The 21608-nt window shown below is 41.4% G+C and overlaps 1 protein-coding gene across 2 annotated transcripts in view; it reads left to right on the top strand.

Moving 5' to 3' along the window:
* DENND1B (DENN domain containing 1B) overlaps positions 1 to 21608 on the top strand; it is a 168733-nt gene that overhangs the window by 1876 nt on the left and 145249 nt on the right. Inside the window, exons 1-2 of one of the 2 annotated variants that reach the window (XM_074151606.1) lie at positions 9822 to 9838; positions 12560 to 12624. In XM_074151606.1, the coding sequence (XP_074007707.1) occupies positions 9822 to 9838; positions 12560 to 12624 (82 nt within the window). Of the gene's footprint in view, positions 1 to 9821; positions 9839 to 12559; positions 12625 to 21608 lie in introns of those variants that run through there. The other variant, XM_074151605.1, reaches the window with a different exon arrangement.

Raw genomic sequence — 21608 nt, 5'->3', positions numbered from 1 at the left:
CAGGGATATTTTGAGTCTAAATGTGTTGTATGCACAAAGTTGAATTATTGTTTAGTTCTATTGTATTCGAGTGCTTCTTTATCATAGGCCCTGGCATTCATAGAGAACTTCAAACACCCCAATACCTGCTAGAATGGTAATAGGGCCACGCACGACCAACCCAGGAGGTTTCTGGAGTGTATTAAAGACATTTTCTTGAAGAAGGTGATCAACGAACTGATTAGAGGAGATACTCTGCTCAATGTGTTACTCTCAAACAAGGAAGAACTGGTTGAAAAAGGTGAAGGTCAAGGGTAGCCTTGGATGCAATGACAGTGAGACTTAGCAAGTTCCCATGGAAGACAGACCTGGAGGGAAAAGGGACCCAGGAGAGCAGATCAATCTTCAAGGACAACCTCCTTAGAGCATAAGAGTAGTCTATTGCAATATGCAGATAGTGAAGCAAGCATAGCAGAATATCAGCATGGATGAAGAGGGCGCTCCTGACCGAGCTCAGATGCAGAAAGGAAGCACACTAAAAGAGGAAGCAGTGACAGCTGGCCAGGAGGAATACAGAGACGCTGCTCGAGTGTGCAGAGAAGGAACTGCAAAATCCAGAGCTCAGCTGAGTTGAAATTAACAAAGGATGTGAGGGGCAAAAAGAAGAGCTTCTTGTGCTTATGCCTGGAAACAGTGACCAGCGTCAGCCCCAATCCAGTGACCACCCAGCAAGTCTGTTCTGACGAGGCAGGTTCAAGGTCGAGCCAGAAAATCAAGCCAGCAGGTCAGGATCAGGGCGGTAGGAGACTGGGCACTGACACAGCTGCAGCACAGCTGCAGTGTGCCTCAAGCAGAGGCCAAGTGCAAAATCCTCAGCTTGAAAGCAGCTCCCAGGGGATGGAGAGGCAGGCAGGCCCTTGCTGAGGTTGCCTCTAGCTTTATTCCCAAAAAAGAGCTCAGATCAGCAAAAAGGCTGACCTTGAACTCAGTCAACTAAACTCCTGAACCAACTAAAATCCTGGAAGGGGGAGTTCAGTCAAGGCCCTGATACAATACAGTCCGGGGATTCCCTGCCCGGAAAGCAGAATTGCAGAACAAAACCTGGGGGACCTGGTGGACAACGAGCTGAACGTGAGGCAGCAACATGCCCTTGCAGCAAAAAAAAGCTGACCGTACTCCAGGATCTATTAGCAAAAAGGACAGCCAGCTGCTGAAGGGAAGTCATTAGTCCCTCTGTTTGTTTACTCTGACCAGTTTTGGGCTCCCCATCACAAGAAAGACACTGACATATTGAAGCAAGTCCAGTGGAGGGCTGCCAAGATGTTGTGTGGTTGGAGCTCATGATGATGGAGAAGAGGCTGAAACAACTGTGCTTGTTCAGCCCTAAGGAGAGGTGGCTTCAGAGGGAAACCCTCCTGTTGTGTGCAGAGAAAACGGAGCCAGGCTCTGCTCAGAGGTGCACAGTGGAAGGACAAGAGGCAATGAAGATGAGTTGGAACATGAGAAATTCCGACTTGATAGAGCAATTTATTTTTTACTGCTAGGGTGGTCAATCACTGGAGCGAGCAGGTTGCCCAGGGAGGCTGCAGTATCCTCCACCCCTGGAGCTATTCAGAACCAACCTGCATGAGGCCCCAAACAGCCTGCTCTACTGTGACCTGCTCTGAGCAGGAGGCTGTACGAGGTGACCTCTGGAGGTCCCTTCCCACCTGTGTGATTTCATGTGGCAGCAAGGCACTTTGGTGCAGTGTCAGAATGCAAGTCCTAGGACAGCACATGGAGTAGCACTTGTATCAAGTACACGTATGCATTATTCTGCTCCAACATCTGTTAATAATATAACAGAGTATAAAGCAATACAACTTTCTAATGGAACTATTGAGAAAAGCAACAGAGGGAGAATTCTGTGCAAAATGAGTAGTATCAGTATGACTTAATTTTTGTGTTTGCCTGGAACTCAGAACAAAATGGCCTGATCCTGTGGCGGACTTGCAGCAACATGTGAGAACTGCTGAGTACCCTGTGTTCCCTTTTACACCAGTGAGGAGTGAAGTCCTGAAATAAAATGGTGAGGTGGCTGCACAGGGTAGCTGTTGCCATCTTTCTGGACTCTCTTAAGCACACTCTCTGAAATGCCAAATAGCACAGTGTCTTACCATTCTTCTGCTCTTAAACGGGATCTACAGCTCCAGTGGTTAGGGTAGGCAGCTGGACTGGCTCTGGTAATTAAAGTCATCAGCTGTATAATGCATGGCTGTAGTAGGGTTGTATTGTCCCAAGGATAGCCCACTGGTCTGGCTTTTCTTGAGCTGTCACTTCCTTCTTCCAATCTTACTCTAGCCAGATATTAAACTCAATAATTTCTTCAGTAAGCATACCAATAATTATGGCAGTTTACTGTATTAGTTAATTACTGGAGATTACGCTCACATCTCTTGTGCATAGAATCTCCCAGTCAGTTTAGTGCTTTAAGTATCTGATCCAGTAGCGAGTCAGGGACGGCAAACACATATAGGGATCTAAAATCATCTGTCTGAACTGTTTGGATTTATTTAGCACAAAGATAACTGGGTCAGTTGTCCTAAGACCTTTGAATGAGGAAACCTGCAGAACGTATGTTTGATATTTCAGTGATTTACCTGTGATCTAATTGCATAATAAATTGTTATAGCAATAGAAGAGTAGGAATTCTTTTTCAAAAAGCTTGCTATATACCTACATTAGGATTCATACATTACACAGCAATATAAGTTTTCCTTTATAGAAAAAATATTAATAAATGAATTTTATACTAGAGGAAATTTGCCTTTTCCTAAGAAGAAAGGTTGGAATTGCTGAATTATCTGATGCAACTAATTACGAGCAAAGTATCCAAAACAAAACACAAGGACAAATCTCTGGCCTAATAGAGGCTGGCACTGTGGGCTCCCCATTATGTCATCCACAACATAAGAACATGAGTTAAGGATATTCTGCAGGATATTCTGATAGGTGAAACCATACGGTGCTTTTTAATCTTTTTATGCAAGTGAATATAAACATTTACCACCTCTATTGGCTATTTGTAAATTAAATACTGTCTGTAGAGCTGAAAACAGGCTTTTTGTGTAACTAATTTCCATACAAAACATCTGTCAGTATATACTCTTTCATAATGATGCCAGTGCATAGAGAGGGCCTTAATCCATGGCAAATAAACAGCTGGAAACTGTTCTTTTAATATTTAGTATTGCTTGATTTACTGGTTTGGAAGTTTTTTGGTAGACACAGCAGACAATTTCCAAAACAGTTTACATATTTTTAACACATCCTCCTTTTAACAAAGTGCAGTTCCTAATTTTATGTATGTTTGGCCTCACCTCAAGAAGTCCATACTCAGAAGATTGCAACAGTATGAAATTTTTTTTTATGGCTGATAGCAGAAATCAATTTCTTATTGCTTTGAATAGAAATTTAAAAAAATAATTTCCAAATATGGCAAAAAAAAAATTCTTTCTCGATCGTAGTTTTAATGAGTATCAGATCCATCAGGTAGCCTACAACCCACAGCATTTAAAATATATGTTTGAGAAGTGTGAGAGTATATCCTTGCCTAAACAGAAGAACTGAATTTATTCAGCAAGAAAGCATTCAATCTGGTAAGAATTTTTTACTTGCAAATTACTTGAATGAGTGATTTCCTTCTACCATGCATATTGAAAGATGCCTTCTGACCCTGCTGCTTCACTAAAAAATTCATCCTTAAGAAAACTATCTGATGGGCTGAAAAAATCTCCACAATAATCACTAACTGTAGGAAAGAATTGGGTGTACTCCCTTAGTATTGCCATAAATGTTTCTCAAGCCTTTCTTGGAGGGATTTTTTTGTATGCAAAAAAGAGAATGGTCTCTTTCTTCACTCTTTCATTTCTTTGAACTTCCTAACAGGGAGGCCAGTTGCAAGGTGTCTGACTCGCATCTAAACTGAAACTGGGCAAAGACCACCACTTGTTTTCAAACACTCCTATGAATAATCAACATCTACTGGAAAGCACTTTGTATTCACAAGCTGAAGGCTGGATTTGGGCAGCAGAGCTGAAAGGTGGTTTATTCTACTGTTAGATTCTGCCAGCTGTCATGTCTGAATAAATTAGAAATCCACCCAAATAATTTTCTAAATTGTCTACAAATTGAGGTTATTATGCATGGAAATATTATTTATCTTTAATTTCTAAATTAATTTACATCCAAACCACTGATAAGACATTAGGACCGCATAGGTAAAGCAAATGTCTGGTTAAACCTTAAGAAGGCTTGTAAATATTAACTAGACACATACTTCACATCTTCTGTAGATCGAGGTGCAAATCTGACTAACAAAAGGTATTACAGATCAGACTGTGAGGATTTGCAAATACTACCAGTAAACCAAGTGCTGCGCTAATACAGCCATATTATAAACATTTACTTTTGAGTGTCTTCGCTCTTAAAACTCTGTCGTCTGAACTTACATTCATAAAAGTTTCCCCAGCCCCTTTGCTAAGCTAGCAATTAAAGCTGACCTGATTAAGAAGACCTGTTTTCTCAGTCTTGTTGGTAGGACACATTGATTAGAAAGCCTGGGAATCCTCATTGCTATCCAAGCAGTGATCTCTCCCCAGGAGTTCACTGATTAATTAATGAGTGTGTTTACCTGTGCATGCCTGTTTGGGCAGATTAGCCTTTGCGCATAGCATGGCTGAAGGGACAATGACAGCTACTGGAATGTCGTATCCCCAAACTTTAATGATAGCATAGCATAACTTTCACACCAAAGTCCTGCCCAGCCAGGTCTATACCTTTTCAAGGTGTAACTTTTTCTTATATTTTCCTTAAATCTTCACCTGCTCTTAAGCAGGAAAATTTAAGTTTTTTACCTTGGTTTTTTGAATGAATTACATTGTAAGATGAAAAAAAGAGGTTTGGATGGATCATGCAAGCAGTCAATAAATATGTAGAATATTTGCAGACCTGTATTTACTGTATATATTTAGTTATTAATCTTTACAGGCTTCTTGAAAGAGACCCATTTTAAATCAATGACTACCCTTAAAGAAGCTGAATTATGAAATGACCTAATATAGGTATCTGTTGCTTCTTAAAAGTAAAGTATTTTCTCTTTTAAATATTGTCTTGTGATAGTGTTATGGTTAAGTAGTTTAACTGGGAAATTGACATTTGTGAATGTGGGGCTTTGGAGAACTTTGCATAGGGAGATTATGTTGTCAGTCATTTACAATTTGGGATGAGTATGTGTAAGATTCAAACAAGTTAATAAAAAAAATAACATCCAATCCCATTAAAGTGAACAGCAAGCTCTCAGGGAGGTCAATATGTTGTTCTAAGAGATGCTTTCCGAGTTTGTGAGCTCTGAGAAGGCGATTACTTTGTTAGGAGATGTACTGATAGTGGCTGAGATAACATAAACGAACTGTAAGTTATTTGAAGGAACAAGGGCTAAAAGTGATCCCACTACAAACAGTCTCAGTGGCAAATGAAGAAATAACTCTTGGTACAAGGTATAAAGTGCTGATTATACAAAAGCATTCCAAGAAATGTTTTGCTATCACCATACAATGGGAAATTGCATTTTTTTCCATTTTCCCTTTTTTGACAAACCCGTTGGTGTTCCCAGGGAAGAACATCTTTTTCAGCAAACTCTGCTAACAATGTTCTGAAGGAAATCCCTTTATGGGTTTCAGAGGCATTTAAGAGGAAGACTACTTTTATTAGTAGTATGTTTTACTATTAAATGAAATGTACCTGGCCAAGGAGGTCTTCTGTAATAGTTAAGATCCCTTATTTCACAATATGTGCGCTCTGGCTTACGGGGATGATGAGAGCTCTCTTCTATCTCAGAACTGCACAGCAAAGAAAAAAAGCCTTGCTGGAGTTAGTTGGGGAGGGAGATTTAGGCCTGTACAGAGACAGATTCGGTCAGTGACCCCTAAACTCCCTGTTATTTCATAGGGCCGCCTTTGTTTGCAGGGTAAATTCTGTTTCCTGTGCTCCCAGCACGTGTGCAGGGCAGTTTGCATTGGGAGGATTCAAATTCCCCCTTGATAAATGCTTAACAGAATACTTCTTGTTTTCAGGGACTTTGTGCTTTTCCTTTCTCTCTGTCCCTTTTACCTTCTCCCTGCCAAAAGAAAATCACTAAATGTATGTGCATAATGGTTTCAACTTCAAAAAAGTAATTGGATTCTCACAGAACTACTCTCCCTGGCTCCACCATTTCCAAGCGACATGATGTGTGGCCATTTCTTGTCTGTTTCTCATATCCCTTTTTGAGATCCTAACCCTGCTCTGCATCACTTTTATAGACCCAAACCCACATGGTTTTGATTTGGCAGAGAATGGCAGATTGCTCCATATTAGAAAGGATGTGGATGCTTGTTTTTGAATTTTGTTCGGTGTTTTTCAACTACATCTCCTGTTGTTTCCATATTGAATTTGGTTGTAAACTAAAAAGTATGCTATGCGTTTTGTTATGTTGATCCTTGAGATGGAGCTGCCCTGACGGCACTTCCATCCTCTTGTTACCTGATTCAGATGAAGTAGACTTTAGGGTATTTTTCATGCAACCACTTACTGCAAAGCATTAATCAGTTTGGGAGACAATTAAGACATGTAGATCCAATTCAATTTACATTGAGACCTCTTTTACTGACAGCACATAAGAGCTGAATAGTATCTATAAATATCTATATGAGTTTTAAGGCTCCTTTACATTATTACAGTGCTACAAAGGTGACTAATGAGTATTCACTGCTGGCAAACCACCATTAAGACTGAGTAGGAATCTTCATCTTTAAAATACCTGTTTTTTAGTTGCTCATATCTATGAAATAAATGTTCATCCCCCACCCCCTGAAAATCTCTTATATCAGTTCCTACACTAGCCTTTTTGAGAGAATTTAGGCAGAATTCAGCCATTTTTGTGTTATGCAAAGCATAAAGAAAAAATGTTTTGTGTCTTCTAGATTACCCAGTAGAACAGGGGAAAAGCCCAAATATCATTTGCTTCATGGTTCTAATTTGGAAAGGAAAACCAAAGAGTAAAGAAAAGCAAACTAGACTTTCCCGGATTCAGAACATACCAAAGTAATCTATTCTCTGCATATCTATTAGGTTTTTCTTTCAGTTTCTCCTTTTGCCGCAACCCTTTCTCAGGGAAGGGCTGAAAACAAGGCAGCAGCAAGAGCTGGTTTTGAACACTAGCACCTTTCCTAAAACATCATCTTTCATTAAAAGCTGCTGTGGTGGCAAAACACTCGTAAAAACATGAACTAAGTGTAACCTGGGCATAGATGTCTGCTTAAGTTTTCACAGGGACTGAAATAATAGCTCTGAGAGATGTGAGCTTCGTCTCAACAGGGTTTCCTCTTGTATGCCCTCTGTTTTAAACATGAACTTTCTCTACTCTTCCTGCTCTTCCCGGCAGCCGAGGTTTAGTCATGGCATTCAGTCCACTTACAGTAGTGACAAGGCACGTATTTACTTTGGGAAAGAAACCTTAACCTATTTTTTCTCCAATTACAATAAATTCCAAGGGATCTGCTGGTCAGACCTGCCAAGACAGACACCAGTCCAAGAGACTGGTTGGAATCACATAGTAGATCAGCCTGACAGGCCGCCAGACTACTCTTCTGCCTAGAAAAGTGGGAAGCATCAGCAGCTTAAGAGAAGAGAGAAACAAACTCACAGCAGGCTTATAAAATATTTAATATAATCCAAAATGCAGATTTACTGAAATCCTGAAACGCAGAATTTTTTTTTTTCACTTTCTGGTATGCTTCAAATGGAGTTTTTCCACAAATAAAATGTCTCAAATTTGGGGTAATCATCCAATCCAAATTCAATCTTGCTAAGTTATGGGCCATTTTTTGCAGCAAAGACTTTCAAATTCTTGTGCTTTATGGTATCTACGGGGGGAGAGACGGAGGGCGGAAGGGAGGTAGAGAGAGACAGACATACAGACAAGATTGTGATCATCTCCCTCCCCACGCGCACTTTTTCATGTACCCAGCTTTACTTGCTGCTGCTGCTGCTGAAGCCCTTTCTTTCGATTCTGCAACATCCCTGTGTGCAGGATGCAGCCGTCTGCCCCGGGCACCGCTGCTGAGCAGCTCCGGGGGCGGCAGGAGCGTCCCTGCCTTGCTCTGCCCATCGCCGCGGAAGGAGCAGGGGTGGGCATCGCTTCCCCCCTCTCTCAGCCCTTTTGTCCAGACCCATCCTGTCAGAGAAGTTAAATTTAACAGCGGGTGAGCTCAAGCTGCCTGCTTCAAGGGCCTCTCGTGGTGTACAAAAAGACACATTTGATGATTTTTTTTCTAAAAAACCCACAAGCTATATGTGGTTATGTGTTAAGGATACAAACCCCCAAACAATTTCATCTACTTCAGTGGGAGCTGCAAATACTGGCTGTTAAAACACAGCCAAGAATTATTGCAAAATGAAGGCTGAGGAAGCAAGTACTTCAAACCCGAGAAAATCCCAAAGCTAAGATTTCTGCCACAATGTTCAGTCACTCTCGATGCACATCTATAGGTTTTATTATTATTTAATCTATATCCTGTGAGGCGTGTAGGATGTGTAATGAAGCCAAAATGATATTGCTTTGGAAAAGTTAGTATTTGTAATTTCCTGACACTTGAATATTTGGTTTTTCAGCCTCAGTAATGCACTAACGCTGTTTTATGTGTCCTATATATAATTGGCTTTTTTTTTTCTTTTTAACTGTTGATACGATGATTACTTTCTGGTGGAAGAGTGAAAAGAACGATGCTTTTTCTTTGGCCCAGTACCACAGAATCTACTCTACGCGTTTTTTCATGGCAATGATACTACACTGGTGAGGGAAAGTTGGTGTAGGTGGGAGTTTGGCTGCTCAGCGCCTCTCGGATGAATGAGACTTGGAAGCCTCTCAAGGACGGTGTTATTTTTAATTCCCTTTCCAAACTCACTGGAAACACTCAAGGGTATAAAGCTTTTTACGTGTGTGTTTACGGGACGGCGCATTTACTCCAGCGCCTTCCGCCGCCGCACCACCTCCTCAGCAGCTCGGGAGGCTGTTTGTTTAGCACTCGATAAAAAATAAAAGCTAAACAGATTACCGCAGGTTAAATTAACATTTATGACCTTTAGTACGGAAAGCTCCACTTCCCTGCTGTGCATGAAGACTGCAGAAGGGATGTTAAGATGTGCAAGTTAAACACGCTTGCCGGACTCATCCAAGGAGCGTATCTGGCAGCAGGTGAAGGTGCCCGTGAGGTAAAACATGATGGTCGCCAATGCTGCCGTACCTGTGCGCTGTCCCACCCCACCAACGAGGGGCCCGGGCCCAGGCCGGCCCCCGGGAAGGGGCTGCAGCCGCCGCGGGCCCGGCCTGGCGCAGCGGGGCGGCCCGGGCCCGGCGCACCTGCAGCGGCGGGCAGGGGCTGTTAGGCCGCCTCTGCCGGGGGCAGGTCCCGCGGGCCCCCGCCGCCTCCCGCTCGCCCCCGGGCCCTCCCCCGCCGGGCTCAGGTGACACCGGCCCCGGCGGCTCCCCGGGCCGCCGCGGAGCTTCCTGGTTCCCAGAAGGTGCCGGAGCGGCTGCAACAGGAACTGAGAGTCGGGGGGGAGGAGGCGGTGCCGCCGCTCCGCTGCAGTCGCGGCCCGAGCCGGGGGAGCGGAGCAGCCATGGGCCGCCGCCCGCCGCCGCGCTGAGCCGCCCCCGCCGCCGAAGGGAGAGGGGCCGGCGCTGCCCCCTCGCCCTTGCCGGGCGGGGCGCTTCTCCCTGGGGGGCGCTGGAGCAGCCGCCGCCGGGGGCCCGCGATGTGACCATGGACAGCAGGTTCAAGTGAGTGAGTGAGGGCGGAGGGGGGCCGCGGCGGGGCTGTCAGGCGCGGTGGGCCGAGCTGAGCTCCGCGGCGGGCGGGCAGCGAGTAGGCCTTGCAGCCGCCCCGGCCTGCCGGGCCCGCCAGGCAGGGGAGGGAGGGGAGGAGGGGGAGCGGGAGCCCACCCGGCGGGAGCGTGCGAGGGGCCGGGCGCGCCGCAGCCGCTGAGTGACAGCGGGGAGGGCGGGAGGCAGCGGGGCCGGGAGCCGAGCGCCTCGCCGGGCCGGGGCGAGGCGGGACCCGCGGCGCCCCACGGCCCGCAGCAGGGGGAGGAGGCGGCGGCTGCGGCGCCGGCGGCCGCTCTCCCGCCCATCGCCGCCTCCCGGCCCGGCGGCGGCCCCAGCGCGCCTGCCGTGACATCGCCCTCCCGCAGCGGCGGAGGTGAGGGGGGGGAAGGAGATCCTGCAGCCCTCGGCCACGCCGGGTCAGGGACGTCGGTGCCCAGAGCGGTGCCTGCTCTCTGCCGGCTTGTGGCCGGTTAAAGAGGGTCCAGAAATGGTGGCAGGATGCCCTTGAGGCGGCCACAGCCCGCGGGCCCGGCGCCCTGCCTGGGTCACCGGCCCTCCCTCAGGCCTGGGCAGCAGCGCTGCCTGCAGTGACCCCGCCTGCGGCAGCTGGTGGGCCAGGGTTTGTGACATTAATCTCTTCAGTAATTACAGACCTTCTTTTTGCCATTATGGTATGGCAGGTGCCAAAGGGATTTTTAGGTGTTTGGAAGCACTCCTATCCAGCCTTACCCATTGGGAGTGGCCACCTGGCCTTGCTGACATTGGAAACCAACAAGATGTTAAATATGTGTTTCAGGAATTGACAAAAATCTCTGTGTAAATATACGATGAATAAGCAAGGCTGCAACCAGGTAGCTGTAAAGGAAATGAGAGACAGTCTGACAATTCTCAGATTAGTTTGACACATTTTTGACACTTCTAAGCGTAGTGGGATGTGAAGAGTAAACTTAGAAGCATTTTTCTGCAAAAACAGATTTGGAGTGGTATAGTGAAAGACCGAAGGCAGTGTTACTTCAAAGAGCTTTCTTCATGAGGGTAACAGCTAGGAGTTAAGTTAGAAGCCCTCATTCAGTGTTTGTAACACTTAACCGATTCGCATTAAAAACCCGGCATTGTGTGGTGTGAGTTTTAGGAAGAAATAGAAGGGGAAGATGGCCTGAGAGTACAAACCCAGTGCCCGAGCCAGAGTAATGTCATAGGGAGATGTCACTTCTTTTAAATGAAGAATTTTTGTGATTCAGTTTTCTAGGTGGTTTGACAAAGCCAAGCCTTATCAGTTTCATTCTGAACCCGCTTGCCAGCCAGAGGAACAATGGATGGACTTTAATACCAGAGTAAATCTCCAATATCCTGGATTTAGGCTGTTGTAACTCAGAGCAGAATTTGATCCCCTACACACAGGATCAGTAGATATAGGATTTTCCAAACAAAATGCTTTAAAATATGATGCAAGGAAAGATTGTGATACGGGCGGGTTATGTCTGCATAACCTGAATTAGACTATAATTGCATATCTCAGTTACTGGTGATGCTGAGGTCACTGAAAGCACGTACTGAATCAATTAGTTTGTGACAGCTGAAATTTTCCCCGGCTCAGCCTTTGGATTTAATTCAAAACTTTTTCTTTAAAGAAACAACCGTGTGTTAATTTGCTGTATGCTTTATTTGAAGCATTCTAGAAACCTGGAACTAAGCCTTGGATTTTTTTATTTGTCTAAAACTCCAACTGACTTCAGTGGGAGTGTTACTCAAGAAGGGAGTTCAAGTGTGAGCCTTTTATGTGGTTAAATAGATAATTGATATGGGTGCGGTTATACCACTTGTTTTTAATATAAATAGCAGCTTGCTTGGTAGGCAGAGAGAGGTGGGTGGTATAGTAATGGCATTTAGAACTGTTTTAATAAATATTTAGTATGGGATCAGGTTGAGTGTTAATTGCTGTTAGCATATGCAGTTCATTATTATCAGGTGTGTATTTACTGGGGCAGGGAAGGAGGCATTGGCCGTCACACAGTGCTGACCATAATGGCTGCTGCAGATATGGAGGCTCTATCTTCCCATCTTCCTAGCTAGCTTGGGATGGCGTCCATCCCTAGTTATTGCATTAAAATTTTCTCACTCACTGATTCAGCCTTTAAAGTCAAAGTCAATGATCAATACCTTGTGAAAGAGGAAGTAAAGTGATTCTTAGCCTTGTGGTAGTAATCATATGCATTTAAAGGGTAGTGGCTCAATTCGTGGAATTAAAATGAAAGTCTAATGATGAGCTCTTCCTATTAAGTAGGAATAAAGCATAGCTTTATAAAAGGCTGGGCATGACTCCGTTAATATGTTTCAGATGGAGTGATAAGGATTTTAGTAGTACTTTTTTCCAACTGTTAGGTGTAGTATGATGGAGTGACTGAAAAGCTATTTGATGTGTAAGTCGGTGACAGTATCACTGAAATAAATCACACAGTTTAGCTTGTTTATATTCCGTATTTTTTTTTAAGTCTGTATAGAGAAACGTGACTTTTTGGTTCTTCCTTAGAACTGATCAGATTTCTAATTTTATTGTAATGAAATTTTTATTTATTTAAATGTTATTCTGTACAAATAGAATGGAAAAGATATAACACAGTAAAAACACTATCTGAAACATATATCCAATTAATCAATTGTGTTTACTTCTTCCAGGGAAAATCCAGAACGTACCTTTGATTTGGTACTGAAAGTAAAATGCCAAGCATCTGAAAACGAAGGTAATATACCTTGTCTACTGATATTTATTTATAGAAATGAGAGGTGGAAAAAAAGTAGATTGCAACCTGATCTAGTGTCATATTTTGAATTGCTGCTGAACTGGGGTTGTATTAAAAAGTGACGGTGGTTATTTTGTTGCCTTTTAAAATCTATTACTGTTTTAATTCGTAGTTGTGCGGTTTTGTTGTTATGTTTTCATTTGGGTTATTGTAAAAATATTTTTGTTCTGAGAGAAGTACTTGTAAACCTTGGACTTGAAATGTATCTTCTACAGTTCCTAAGTCTTAAAATGTTGATTTCATGTAAGATTTCATTTTAGCAGAACAATTGACTTCTGTCTGTCAGTGGAATGTTAATTTGGATCAGTGTGATAGGGAGAAAGTAAGTTCTTTTCTGAACAACAGAAAGAGACTTTCTTTCTAGCTCATGTTTGGCAGCTGCTTTGGTTTGATACACGATACAAACAATGAGTGCTGACTTGAGCTTATATTACCCATCAGTTTCACGTCTCTATAAACACATAGTAAAAGAGATGCAGTAGTGCAAGAGTTATCTGAGAGAGGTTTTTTCTTCTTGGGTAAAAAGAAGATGGGATTTCCAGTGCTGAAATTAAAGTGACCTCTAGAAAGTCCGTTGGGGGAACTTGGTTCATGTTCTCATCCAAGATTGTCGGCCTTATAAAAACACAGGGAGAGAAGAAGTCTTGTTGTGATTGTGCTCTAATCATGTTAGTCTGGGACAGCTGTGTCTTAATCACAATTGTAAAAACAATAAACTACATCTTAAAATTGAGTGTATTTCTTATCCTGCTGTGCTGATAGATACTGTTTTCAGAGTTTACTACTCTAACAGGTTAGAAGCCTACAGAAGTTTATAGCCCCAAACTACTTGTTTTTTTTTTATTTTCAGCCAACATTTCTGTTATTGTTGTCATGGGTATGTGCCTACCATGTTTACAAAAAACATTTTTGCTGAAGCTAAGCAATTGTAGTTCTTTAGGTCTTTTCTTGATGGTCCCAACGGGCTTTTCTGTTGTATTATATATTATCCATTATTGATATCTCAAGTTCCTCTGCTCACCCTCCCCCCTTTTCTTTTTTCTCCTCTTCATAAGGTTGTTCATTCAGTTGTGGAATTACGTCTTGGTCCTGGTGCAGTCCTTGGGTATTTTCACTTTTTTCTGTGACCAGCCGGTGTCCTTCAGTTTATTGCCTGCTTTTTAGATTTGCTGTTGGTACAGTCATGGTTTGGGAAATCAGATGGGCTTTCTTGCCTCTCTGGTCTTTGTTGTGGTTTGTATCATGGCTCACTTTACTTTCTGTTCTCTCCCTTTTGCAGTTTTTACCTTGGTAATTTCATAGATGATGTCTGCGAACGCTGCTTAGCTACTTGATTTCTGATTTATTCCTCCTTGTGCTGTGCATTTAGTCTCTGTCTGCACCTGACAGTCATTCTTGGGGTTTAGGCCTAGCTTCCACCTGCAGATTTTATTCCATTTCCCTTCTTCCTTTCCCTCCTGAGAGCTAGACTGTTGATAATCCTTTCAGGTCTTCATGTTGAAATCTTGAAAAATGTGGGTTTTTTTCTTCTGTGATCAGAACATGGATTTATATCCTTTTAGTTACTTACATCTCCCTTTTGACTTCTGATTTTTGTTTTGCGTCTTCGTACCTCTACTGTCATAAGAAACCACTTCTCATTACGTGCAGGTCTGTGAATGACTGCCTACGCCTGAATTCTGGTCATAGTCACTTCCCCTGCCTCCGTCAGTGGGCCCTTCTTGCTGTCAGTTGTCCTCTGTGGAGAGTAGCATCTTTAAGAAATCTGTGCATCTCCTTGAACTGTGACCCTAGGTAACATGGAGACTCTATTTGCGACTATTGTGGGTGCACCCTTTCTATTCCACTTCTTGCTGTCATCCCATCTACCCGGCGTGGGCTCAGTTGCTCTTCATCCATGGGGTGGCCAAAGGCAAACAGGAGCTCTGATACCCATAGTGTTGGAGTCAGCAGTGTAAGCCTGGTGAGGCATTTAGAGGGGTTTCAGCTGGCCTGGAGGTTGTATTGATTCTTGTGTGAGTCTGTAGATCAACACAAAAGTACAGTCCCCTTTTACCAATCAAATGGTGCTGGCTGAATATTCCAGTTACCATCCTGCTGTACTTGGTGATCCATCTGGGATTTGTTTTAATTTCTTTCATATTATATCTAATTCAGCTAACAAACTCATTCCAATGAGGGCTTGACATCATATTTACAAGTGGTATTATGAGCACAGTGATGTATCAAATTAATATATCTGAATGTTAAAGTTATTTAAAGGAAATTCACAAGGGACAAAAGTGTATTGTCTTCACCACCACTTTAGAAATGGAGCACAAGGCTTGTCATGCTAAACAGGGAGCTTTCAAGGTTGGTTTATTATAAGGCCTAACAAATTTGACAGTTACCCTGTATTGTAGGTCTTGCCTTTAAATAGATTTTCATGCTAGGATAATCTTTTGAATATATCATACTTGAAAACGTGATCCATTCACCTGTTTCTTTGCTCATGCCTCTTTCTTTCTTGTGAAAGAGATTTGTGTTTAAATAGGGGGCTCTCTCCCTCGCATCCCATCTGCTCCTTGTACTTGATCCTGAAGCTATGTCAGGGCTGAATTTGTGACATCACTGTCACCAGTGTTGCCGTGGAAATATCACAGGCACAAAATTATGATCTCCCTGCATGAGTGAGCAGCAGGAGAAGCTAACTTAGGAGAGTGGAAGACCTTAATGTGACCCATGTATCTTTAAGCTTTTTCTTTTCAAGATTTGCTGTAGTGTATGTTCTCCTGCATTTTAATTTCCCTGTGTCAGCGTGTAAGCGTTCTAACATATGAAGTTGAGGTAGCCCTACTGCATGTGTAGCTATTAATAAGATGATGTTTTTATTAAGACACTATATGCCTGCAACAGTGTGACATGATGAAAAATTTTTTTGTTAAAATTTTTATGCTTTTGGAAAAGTATTTTTAGATGACTTCTTAATTATAGCATAGCTCTCAAGGAATATTAGTTTTTCAGTTCTGACAATGTCCTAGGGCTCTTCCAGCTATGAAGGATCATACATACACAAAATGCAGCAGGGTTTATATGTCTTATTAAATTTGTTCTTAAATCATTCCACTAATTACTCCCAACATTGTCTTCTACTCAATGTAAACACCAAAGAGATTTCATGTAGGTTAGTATAAACTTAACACTTCATGTATGATAGGTAGCTCCTGAATTGGTTACAGGCTCAGTTGTGCTCGCATGTCTTTAGTTATAGTTGGATCAAAATTTTGTTTTCCCACTGCATACCTGTCTTTTGCAATTTAAGAGTAGCTTGCATACTTGAATATTTATTTCTTAATTGACTGAGTAGATCACCCTTTTGGGCTACTCTTTCTCCCTGTTTTAAACTACAGGAGTGCACAACAGCATTGTTAGAATAGTGGACTTCTAGCCCTTTTCTCATTTTTGGGACAGGAGAAAGAAAAGGGTACTCTTTATCTAAATATTCTTGTAATTGAGCACTCCATAGAACTAATAGTATGAATTGTGACATTTTTTGCTGTTGCTGAACAAGCTTTGTTTATTCTACACTCGGATTATGTTTAAAAAAAATAATCTTCTATTTATTAGAGGGGCTTAATGCCTACTTCTAGCACAAAACAGGGTATGAGTTCCCTCAATTTAGAATATATTGCTTACTGAATTTTCAGAGTAAATGATACTTTTGGTATCACCTAAGACTTCATCTTGAAAGTTGCATTTCAGCTGTATTTAATTAGACAGTTGAGGCATATTTTCCAAAGAGGAGAAAAAAACGTTTTAGGACCAAAATCAGATTGTAGCTCATGTCTTAACTTCCAGACCTTTGCAGCATGGTCAAGATGGTCAGCATCGATCAACTTGATATGTTGAAACATAGTAACTAGGCAGTGTGATAACATTTTCTTGGGAAAATTCGTAACCCCATTCTGGCAAAACTTTGAGATGGATTAACTTCTGTTCACCAGAGTTTGCTAAGCAACTGGGAGATGGGTGCTAAGCTACTTCTAACAGCCCAATATTATTAATTTTGAATTTGGCTTGCAGTGTCAGTAGAACCTCATAGCAAAAGGTTTTACATTGCCTCCTAGGCAGTTGCAGATTTTCATAATTATTTCCTGTATCACTCCTTAATGAACAAGCAAACAAAAGAAATACTAAAAATATTTGCCCATTTTAACACCATCAGCTTGCCTTCTGTACTAAATTTTCACATACGGACTTAGAGGACAACTTGATAGCAGATATTAATATTACCAAAATTGTGTTATTTTAAGGACGAGTATTGTGCTTCAGCTTTACAGTAAAACGATGCAAGTTTTTTGCACTTTGAGCTGAATCACCCTTTCTAGGTATCAGGAGTAATGCAGTGTTACAGTTGTCCTGCGTGCATAGTCTTACATGAGGCAATTGGTTCAAGCTTGTGCGACAGCTGCACCTACAGCAACTTTACTCTTCTCCTTGCACTCTCTCGTCTCTTGAAAGTTGTAAGATCTCTTGTAAATTGTAAGTCTCTTGAAAGCTGTAAGATATGCTTGAGCCTAGAAATTGGCTAACCAAAGCAGTCTGCAGGTTTTTTTTTTTTCCCCCTTTTTTCTATCCAGGTCCTTCCATCATGAAAAGTAAACTGAATTTCTGCGAAGTTGATGTTTCTAAACTCTTCCACAGGACATGTCCAAAATAACAGTGCTAGTGTAATCTTTGTGAAGGTATATATTTATCTATGCATACACAATCATATACTGCATGTGCATACACGCATATATGTATGAGCTTTAGATTTTGGTTAAATGTGCAAAGATACAGTTCTTAATTTAACTCACTCTATAAACTTTACATCGTATACTGATTTTATTAAAACTGGGTTGCAGAGGCCGGACACAAAAGGCAATGGAAATACAGCATCTACCAGTAGAAAGGCAACGTGCAACAACTTCTGTGAACATAAGGTCTTCAGCATTTCTGTCCACAGTTTCACAAGAAGAAGATGACTCAGATTGGTTTCAGTTTGTGTGGTTAAGAGAGTGTTGCTTGCTGCACCCTCATTTTCTTTGATTATAGCACATATGAAGAGCAGCAAAAAGTGCAGGTAGATCCAGGAAATTTAACCACTGAATGTGGTGGTTTGGGTTTAGGACTGCTTTAGTCGTGGCTGTCTTACCTGAAAACCCCTTTGAAATAGCAGTTCATTTTCTGTTCAAGCAAAGAATAGTTGTTTGAACATGGCTTGAAATTTGATTGCTTTGTCTCTATTCCCTCTTTAAATGCTAGGAAACCGCCTATAGCTTTAGGGCTAGATACGTCATTTTCAGAGAGGTTTAATAGGTTTTGTTGAATTGCACAAATAACTCCTGTAGTTTATCTTACCTGTGCCAGAGTGATAATAAATCTTAGTGTTGCATGATCTATAAATTATTTTTCTTTAAAGGGTCATCTTTTCATTAGATTTTCAAGGAAAAGACATGAAAACCAGTTTAATCGTGTATCGGTGGAGTTAAGAACTATATGAATTAAGTCCAGGAGTTAGTCCAGAAGTGCAAAATTCTTTCTATGATGTTTGATTGTGGCCTGTAAGGTACTAATAAGATAGGTAGTTCCAGGAAGGTCCCAATTCTGAAAAAAACTTTAATGCAGTTGGTATCTCTGTCCATGGGTGACCTGTCTAGCTTCGGTAGTGTTTTGACTAAGAGTCTTCCAAAGCTGCTTTCAGGATTGTGGTCAAGCACTATTTTTTCTTCTTCTTTTTTTTTTTTTTTTTCTTTTTTTTTCTCCTTTGCTGCAGAGAGCTGTTTATTAACCACAGAGTGTGAGCCTGTGGGTGTAACGTGCTGATCAGATAACTCTTTTCCTCTGCTGTACTTCTTTTTGCAGAACATCACTTGAACCTGATTAAAAAGATAATTCTATCAGTGTAATATGTGAAGAAGCCTGCAGATTGATATAATCTTTATATACTGCCAACCTTTTTTACTGTTGGTTTTAACTGGAAGGATACTGAGTAAGTACTGGCCTACAGAAAGTTAGGTTTCTCTAACTTTTCAAAGCACTCCGTGTTCTTCAGGTGACTATGAAGAGCAACAATATGTTGCTATGAACTAGATAAGCTTTCTTGCAAATCTCATATTTATTTGTAGCTTTTTAGTCTCAAAAATTGTGTTACCATATTAGAATTTACTTTACACTGATACAAAGTTAAAGATGCTTTTTCAGTTTGTACAATGCTGTTTCAGAACATAGACTACATGACTGTAGTCTTAGATGCAGTTTTTATATACAAAAAGTAAAGGCTTTCTTTCCATACTCCCCTGAAGTTTCATTACTCAGCACCCACCCTGCCCCAACTCATTAACTCATATGTTGTTACTTAGGTTAGTGCTACTTCCCCATAATGGTTTGTTGTTTTTCCTGTTGAAATATTTCAAATGGTGGTACCTAAAAAGCTTGGAAGAAGATATTTAATCTAGCCTAATTTCTCTACAGGATTATTGATTGATTATTTCACAGTCCTTTGTTGAGCATTATGTAAATATTTTTAGGGCAAAAGCAGGTAGTGCCTGGGATCGTGTGTCACTTTAATCCTTTTTGGCAAAACCAAGGAACATAAGCCAGAGTTTGGCTGGAGCTCTCTGGTATACGAACACCAAGTGTACCTGCAAGTCTTTCATAAATTCTAATCTTTTGTATAACTTTAAACCCTCCAGTTGTATCTAAATGAATGTTTTCATTATATTCAAATTTCTTTGACTTAATTAGAAAGCTCCTCAGGTTATGGACAATGTCGTCTGTGTGTTTGGACTGTCACTAGCAAAGTGTGGGTGTTGGAGAATTATGAACAACAAAATCAATTAAGGCAACTATGATTTTGCATCTAAGATAAAGATTGGCATTTGGATGCTTTTTACCTTTTCCTTTCATTCCCCAGAGATTGAACAACGGAGGATTAGTCATCCCAGTTTTCAGCTTCTCTCCACAGATGCAAAAACGTGGAGGAAAATGTTTCTGCTTTTCATTGCCTCATTTCCTACAGATTATTTTTTTTTTTCACCAACCTACAGAGATTCTTGGATGTATGTGTAATTTGGAGGTGGGTGCAGATATGTGTGTGTAGGGGGGGAAGGAGGAGAGCTGCTGGAGAAATAGGTCAAGGAACCCCTTTCTCCTATCTCCCCTGCATTCTTCACTGGGGAGAAGAGACCTCAGTGGGGAGGGACGACCCTACTCCCCGGCAGCCAGAGGACAGTCCTGGAAGGAGCAACAGGCTCTGCTCTACTCCAGAGATTCCAGCTGTAGTAATGTGGGGGCAGGCGCTGTGGTATCAATGCTGGTAGAGATGAATTATTCCCCTGCAGGCATTTGCCCGACTGTGTTGTTTTTTCATGTAATGCCATATGCCACTTTCAGCAGTTTTGGGCAGTGAAATTAAAAGGGAAAAGCTTGATGAGTTAAGTAATAAAAATATTAACTTGTTATAAAAATAATTTTGTATAAGATAAGAGTAGAATGAGCATACTAGTATTAATGTAACTAAATATAAGCCCAAAACAGCGACCCGTATCGTGTAATTTAGTCAATGAGTATGAAAGTTGATGTTCCTGTGCTTTTTTAAAATTTAATTTTAGTTTCGTTTTGGTACTTAACTGTTTGAGATGGCTGCCTGGGGGATAGTTTGTGGGCTTTTAAATTGCTTGCATTCAGAAGTGTTAAGAGTTTGCATATTTTTCTAAGCTAATGTCAGCATGCTTCTGCCCTCCCACACACTGAACAGTCCATCTTACACAGACCTTTATCGTTCTTTAAGGAGATATGTTATGCTGCTAGCTCTCTTCATATATAGTTTAATGTTTTGTCTTTCATGTATGGAAGATTTAAAATCTGTTTAAAAAGCTTTGAAAACTAGTTAAACTTTCAAGGTTTAAAATGCTTTTTGCAAAGCCATAAGACACTCTTTTCTCTAGCACTGACTTGAAGAGGCTGAAGTGTAGGATTTCCTGTCTGGTTCACCGAAATAGTCTTTTTAATTCTTTTTCTTTGCTACGGTTGATATTATCTGAGGATGAAGATACATGTAGATGCACGTGCTCATCATAGAGCTGTTGGGATAAGTACTTCTGTTTGTTAATAAAATAAAACATGGTCAGGGCTGCAAAGGGAGGAGTTACGTAATTGTTCATGAAGGACTTAAAAACCCCTGAAGCCAAAATAAGTTTTCCCAGTGAAGTGCTATTTTTATTCCTTAAAATAATTTTTTAAGTAAGAGCAATTTGAGCATAGTACTGCTTTGCAACAGATGTGTTAAGAATTTGTATTTTTTTTGTGGTGGGCTGACACGTGATAACTCCAAGATACAAGTAAAAAAACGATATTTACAGGCACATACGGAGGATGGAAGATTCTACGTGACTGACAGATGAAGTACTAAAATGCTGAAAACATTGACTCCTTGTATTTGCCTTTGATGTTTTTCCATGTGTCTTGGAACTATAGGTCTACATTTAGAACTGAATAATTTGGGTGTACAAAGACTTCTTATAATTTGTGATTCTGGTTTAGGAGAAAAGTTTAAAACTTAATACTGAACTTTATATGGAAAAGAGAAGAGAAAAAGCAGAAGTAGTGAGAGAAAAAAGGCCTGACAAGATTTTGGGTGTGGTATCTGTGTTTCCTGAGCTGGGAAAGCCAAGGCAGCAGTTTACAGTCATACTGTCTTCCTTTGCAAAATTCTTAATCCTTGTTTGGAAGGTACTATTCAAGTATTAAATCCTTAATTAGAAATAAGGCTTGAACGACGCCCTTAGATTACGTTTCCTAGAGCTTGAATCTGGATCTGGTTTCTTTACACGTTTGAATGGGTATTCAGCTGTAGATTAAAATTTAGCTAAAATTACAAGCTTGTGTCTGAAGAATAGCAT

The sequence above is a fragment of the Numenius arquata genome, chromosome 8 (genome assembly GCF_964106895.1).
Source record: "Numenius arquata chromosome 8, bNumArq3.hap1.1, whole genome shotgun sequence".
NCBI lineage: Eukaryota > Metazoa > Chordata > Aves > Charadriiformes > Scolopacidae > Numenius > Numenius arquata.
This window is presented reverse-complemented; position numbering and strand designations above follow the sequence as displayed.